Source organism: Charadrius vociferus, unplaced genomic scaffold (assembly GCF_000708025.1).
Source record: "Charadrius vociferus isolate BGI_N301 unplaced genomic scaffold, ASM70802v2 scaffold2550, whole genome shotgun sequence".
NCBI classification, from domain to species: Eukaryota; Metazoa; Chordata; class Aves; order Charadriiformes; family Charadriidae; genus Charadrius; species Charadrius vociferus.
Window position 1 is genome coordinate 92605 of NW_009646383.1, and position 6422 is coordinate 99026.

The 6422-nt window shown below is 59.0% G+C and overlaps 1 protein-coding gene across 1 annotated transcript in view; it reads right to left on the reverse strand.

Moving 5' to 3' along the window:
• LRP1 (low density lipoprotein receptor-related protein 1) overlaps positions 1-6422 on the reverse strand; it is a gene marked incomplete at its 3' end in the record, with an annotated part of 90949 nt that overhangs the window by 83484 nt on the left and 1043 nt on the right. The window contains 1 exon segment of the mRNA XM_009894377.1: positions 5958-6049. Within this exon segment, the coding sequence (XP_009892679.1) occupies positions 5958-6049 (92 nt within the window).

Genomic DNA, 6422 nt, shown 5'->3' on the forward strand with positions numbered 1-6422 from the left:
CGGCTCAAACCACCCGCCGTCCCCCCTCCGCCATGCCTAAGCACGAGGAGAGTTCTGGCAGCGCAAGGCCGCGCGGTTTCCAGCGCCGCTTTCGCACACCGATCCCTGCGGGAGGGAAGGAGATCGCTGCCCTTCTCGGCAGACGGCTCTCCGGGCTCCGCGGCAACGCCACGCACTTTCTGTTTTTGCACAGCGTGTTCCCAGCAAGTTAAATGGCCCCGGAGTAAGTGTGGAGATGCCTCAGTGCCAGGTGGACAATTAGAGAAGGTGTCCGTTAATGCATCCTTCAGAAGGAGCCAAACGCCGTGCTGCGAGCCAGGCGGCCGCACCAGCAGAAGCGGCAATGGCAGCGCAGAGCGGAGCTCCGGCTCCGGCTCGGAGAATAAAGGCGCCTTCATGCAGCGCACAATGGCCGGCTCAGAGCGGGGCCGGGGCAGCTGCGAGAGCCGCCCGCCGAAAACACATCCCTCTTTGGCAGCCGGAGGAGAGATCCCTGCTTAAAAGTAATTCAACGGGGACAGAGAGGAAAAAAATTGTACTTAAAAAAATAATAAATAAATGGCTATTTGGGTGCAAGAAAGGGGATCTTTCTTCTGCCGTAGGGGGTGGGAGCAGACACCCCCCCCCGGGGGTGCGGAGCAGCAGCGGCATCTTCCCAGGTGGGACCGGACTGAGCGCCCACCGCCCCACGGACACGAGTGGTGAAAAGGGCTGTTACAGAAACACAACAAAACACATTTCATTGTTGCCTGAAGCAAGAAATCGACACTTCCATTTAAATGGACTCTTTTGGGAGGCTGGAGAGAGCGGGAGGTCTCCACCTTGAGCAGAAGCCAAGTTACCTTCAGCGTGCAGATGAGTACGGCATGAGAACCCATACAGACCGGGCGCAAACCACAAAAACACTCCAGAACTCCGTGCCGGCGCGAGACATACTTTCCTCTTCAGCCCAACTCCTCCTCCCCTCCTCGGGAGGCGGTGGGCCGCTCCGCAAAGGAAACAGCGCTGGCCATAAATACGGACTGGAATGAGCGTGATTTGCAAAACAGATGTTCTGGTTGGGGGGGGAAGAACGCTCGAGAGGGAGAAAAACAAATCCACTCCACATTCCTCCCAGGTCTCTGTCCCCATCCACCCGCTCCCCTCCGCGCGCTGCCAAAGCACACGCGCAGTGCGGGCACTGCACAAACACAGCCGCGCTTCGCCCTGCACCGCGCCAGGATGGGTGCGAGGGGCTGCAGCGACGCGCGCAGCACACCCGGCCGGACACCCTCAGCGCTTCTCGGCGAGACAAAAATCTGCCAGGCTGTTCTGGAGGGCAAAAACTGGGCAGGAAACCATCGTGGGGATGGAGAAGCCACGGCGAGCAATGGTGGCATCTGCCGAGCTCTGGCCCCGCGAGCCACGGCAAGCTCATCACCATCCCGAGCGCATCGGCACCACGCGTGTGCCAGCACACGCCATGAAGACTTAACGCAGGCCAAGGTGCCATGATCTGCTCTGCTCCCAGTTACCGTTTCGGCCGATTTTGGCCACTTTTGGCTGACTGCCTTCCCCAGGGGAGACCCCATCCCGTCAGGCAGCTGAACACCACGTCCCATCGTCCCTCCCGGTCCACTCAGCCCTCGGGACATCACTCAGCCGCAGCACACCACAACTCCAAGGCCACTCTCCCCAGTAACGGCCGAGCCGTGTCCCCCACGGGACCCCCCCGAAGTGCTGCCACGTGGTCCCACGGCGCTGAGCCGGCAGATCGGCCAAGTTGCCCAATCAACCAAACACAAAAATCAGAGTCGCCTTATACTTTCATCTTTCTCCCCGACATCGCCCATCCTTTGTCCTTGAATTTCAGGGGGAAAAAGAAAAAAAAAAAAAGGTGATTTGTTCCTTTTTGGTGCTTTCAGGATTCTGCTGATTTCGCGGAGTTTCTCTGCAGCCGCAGGACAGACACTGGGACGGATAACGCCGGGACGTGCACGCACCCCTCAGCTCTTCCGTGCTGCCTCTGTCCGGGGTCTGGGACCGACGCCACGAGGCTGATGCTGAAACCCAAATCCCCGCAGGGGCACAGCGCTGCGCAGAAGTTTGTGCAGAATTCGCAAGCTGGCGACTAATGTTAATTTGCCGGGTCCTTTGGCTCCAAAAAGCTAGACGGGGTAATAGAGACATTTAAAATAACAAAACCCAAAGTTTGTAGGCACTTTTTTTTTTTTTTCCAAAGGGAAGGGGAAAGGAAGGCTTATTTGTTTGTTTTGCGTTTAAATACAAGATCTCTAAACAGTTCAAATGCATTTTTGCAATTCCTCCATCCAGCCCCCTCCAACAGGAAGATTCAAACCAGATCCACTGCTCCGTCCCAGCCGCCGCCGCGTCCATGAATGACGTTGCTGTGCGCTCCTGGCTGTTCCCGCCGGCGAAGCCGCAGGTATGCACGCCCGGGCCGGGGGGAGGGGACCCTCCAATCGCTAAGTAAATATTGACTTTAAAATACATTTATTTCCCCCCCCTTTTCCTTTTAAGTCTTCCTATTGCATTTAAATCACTAGGCATTAACCTTGTTTAAAAAAAAAAAAAAAACAAAAAAAGAAAAAGCCCCCGGCCCGCAGAAAAGCGCCTCCGCTTTGCCCAAGATGTTGGAACAGCGGCAAAACGCCATTCATAGGAAAGGCTGTGGCTGGAAAAGCGCACCCCGGCCGAGGAGGAGGGCGGTCGATGGGCTCCTGAGGGGGTTTTCAGAGATGCTGAGGAGGCGAACTGGAACCAACAACAAATGTCCCACCAAAGCGAAGTGCTGGCAGAGCCCCCGGCCGCCGCTCTGGGTGTCGTGCCGCGGCCTTCCCTGGTTTCCCTCTCCGGCCCCAGCTCATCTGCCCCCACCGCACGGGGGATGCTCTCCGGAACCAACTGGAAGGTCCCGTCCCGTCGGCCCCCAGCCCCATCCCAGGGTACGGTCGGGACCGTCACCCCACGCGTTTGCCCCCACTGCCCAGCGGGACACGTGTGATGGATCCCATCAGCTGCCCCAGTGCTGCCTGGCGGCCCCCCCAGAGGAACCCACCACCCCACCGGGGACAGCACGGCCCTCGGCACAGTCATCCACGGGGCCGCGCTCTGCGCACCCTCCATCGCCCTCCGCACCCTCCATCGCCCGTGTGGGCGCTCCCCGGGGCGAGCGACACCCGTCCCTCCCCAGGGACACCAGGGCAAAGACTGGGAGCAACTGTGTTCCTGCACCGGGTCCCTCAGGGTGCGCCCGGGACCCCGACGTCCCCCTCCGGCGCCATCCCCAGCTCCAGTGGCCCTCAGGTGGCAGAGCCCCATGTCCGGGGCAGCAGGAGGTGACACAGTGCGGGGCACAGGGGAGAAGCCCCGGCAGTGCCCACGGCACACACCGCACCAAAGCGCCTCAGGGTCCGTCCCCGGCCCCCACCCAGCGCAGCCCCCCCCCGCCTCCACCCCAGGACGGGGTTTCCAGGAGCTGCCATCACCGCATCCCAGCTCAGACAAAGGAGAAGGGGGGAGAAGGACGATGGATGGGAAGCAGGGCGAGAAGGTGGGAAGATGGAGGCTGCCCGAGAGCATCCGTCCTCCCCGGCGGGGAGAGGGAAGGGGAATAAAATCATATTGTGGCTCCCAAGGGCGGCTTTCATTGCCGACAGCGCCGCGGCCACCTGACTTCAAACGGATCCAGGGGGAGACGATTTAAATGCGAACACGCATCAGGAAATCTGGACGCGCTGGGAGGAATGCGCTCCCCCTCCGCCCAGCCCCTTCCCCTCCCGCTCCCCGGCAGCTCTGCTGCCTTCAGATGAAATGCATTAAAAAGAAAAAAAAAAAAAAATGATGGGGAAAAAAAAAAAAAAAAAAAAAGATTTGCATTTTAAACCAAATTCAGCAGCTGGGAGATCTGCACCGGAGTGCGATCCCCCCCGTCCCCCTCCTGCCTCCGGCCCCACGGAGAGGTCCACAGAAGAATGAGCTGAAAAATGGCAGGAGATGGAACCAGATGAAACGAATCCATGGCATTTTCAGAACTGGGAGAAAAAAAAAAAAGAAAAAAAAAGAGAGGTTTTGGTGTCTAAGTATAATGTAAATTTTCAGTCACTTTGAAGATGAAAATCATGAGGCTAGCTCAGTTTGCTTTCTTCTTTCTTTTAACTGTGTTAGGTCAATGATGCCATTCTCATTTCCTGACTGGTTATTACAAAAGAAGTGAAAGTATTTCCAGCTTTCACAGGTGTGCTTCAATTATTTTGACAGCTAAGGCATAAATTCAAGTTAAGCAAATCTGTACCAGCAGACAGGCTCTTGTATTTTGTACTGAGAGATTTGCACAGATCTGCCACAAATAAACCGAGACGACATTATCCTCCTGATACTTCTTCCTGCATAGATCAGAAATTAAGCCTACTGGACATGGGGGGGAGGGCTGGTGCGGAGGCCCCCCCGCCCCCTCTACCTGGGAAGGTCTTATTCCCTTTATTTATTCTAGCAATGAGAAGTGGGATGTTTACACCCTGGGCAGTTGGGAACCCAAACAGAATATAGTGTTCTGCACTGGAGGCAGTTATTTATGGCTCGTGGCTAAAGCTGATAACGCTTCCTCCAGAGACCTGCCTGCGTTGTGCAATAAAGCAATTGCACATTATAGATTAATGGGCATTTCATCTGGACAGCGGAATCAGGGGGCAGGATGCTGCCGGAGCGCCGCGGTGCAGCCCGGGGCCGCAGGCAGCCGGCGGCGGGGGCTTTGCCGGGGCAGGAGGGTGCCGCGCTTCCCTCCTGCCCGGGACGGGCATCAGCTCGCCAAGGCTTTCAAAGTGCTGGAGCCAGGCCAAAACCATTGGCCTTAATTCATTAGTCAACTCAATTTCGCTGGCTTCGCAAATAAGGACTTTGTCTGAGATGGGGAAACGGAGCAGAGCAGCTATTGTGCCCCGGGAGCGGGCAGAAAGGGCCCTTTGAGAGGACACTCTGCCGGAATAAAAGTCACTTTTATCCCAGAATAATTAGCGTGCTCTGAGTACACTAATTATTCCGGCATAAAGGGACTTTTATTCCCGAGCAGCGCATCCGCGTGGGGAGCTGCTCTGGATTCTGCTCCACCTGCCCGTGCGAACGCAGCCCCCGGCGCCAGCCACGACCCGGACAGCCCCGGCTCACGGGGACCGGGGATGCGCGGACCCACCTCGGGGCGGTCACCCCTGCAGGTCCCGCCAGGGAGCACACGGGGGGTCCCACCCCAGCGGGGCAGAGAAGTCGCCCCCCTCGCTCGCCCGTCCTGCCCCCCGGCGACGCGGGGGCTCCAGGAGGCTGGAGATCAGCGGGAGGGGGAGGAGGACCTGGAGACCCAGCTCCATCTCCAGCTACCGGGTCCCCTCCTGAGGTCCTCGGGGGACCCATATGCTGTGGGGAGCATCTCCCAGCTCCGGGGAGGACAAGGTCACGGAGCCCCCGCGCCACCCGTCGCACAACACCATCTCCCGCTCTTGTCAAGGTCTCCCCAGGAAAAAACAACCCACTGCAGCGCCGCAGCCCGTGCCCACTCCTGCCCGCGCAGGGCTGTCGCCCACCATCTACTCCTGTCCCTGGTCCCCAAAAGCAACCCTGACCAGCGCGCGAGGACGCAGCCACAACAAACTGCTGCCTCCCAGCCCGGCCGGGGAAGAGCCCTCGCGCTGGCGGATGCCACACTTGCGCCGGCGCTTTCCAGGCACAGCCCACACGGCAGCTTCTGCAGCAAGTGGGACGGGGGAAGGTTTGGGGTTTCCTTGACAGTACATCCTGGGAAGGCACGTCCTGCGGCAGCTTCGCAGTGCCTCTGCAGAGCTGCAGCCCACAGCACCGCAGCATTCTCTGGCGGCTGCACAGCACCGCGGCTCGAGGGGGCCCACGCTGGAGCTCATCCCTGCTTCGCTCCCCGGGCCACCGCGCCGGCCCGGCACTGTCCCTCCCACCGCAGCTCCGGCCCCGGACATGGGCACCAGGTGGGTGACGAAGCCCTCGTGCCCACGAGCCGCAGCCACCACCCAAACAGCGAGCTCCAAACCTGAGCAGGGCAGGGGGGAATCCAGAAACAGCAGAGCGAACCCCAAAGCCACGTGCGAGGCCACTGCACAACACCCGGGTCTGTCACCACTGCTGCTCAGCTGAGCCGTGCAGATCACCGGAGAAGGACACGCTGTGTCCCCGCGCGCCACGCCGAGGGACCGGGCAGGTTTGCTCAGCGCCACAGCTGTATTTTAAGAGGTAAAGGGAAAAAAGTCCTCGGCATGGTAAGATGTTCCATCCGTTTATAGCTGGTAAATATGAATAAAGAGGAACCTGGTACAGTTATGGCTGCTCTGATGCTGCATCCCAGGCGCTACCCTACCCCTCGGCATCTCCACCAGCGCAGCTCAGCTATGCCAGCAATGAACCGC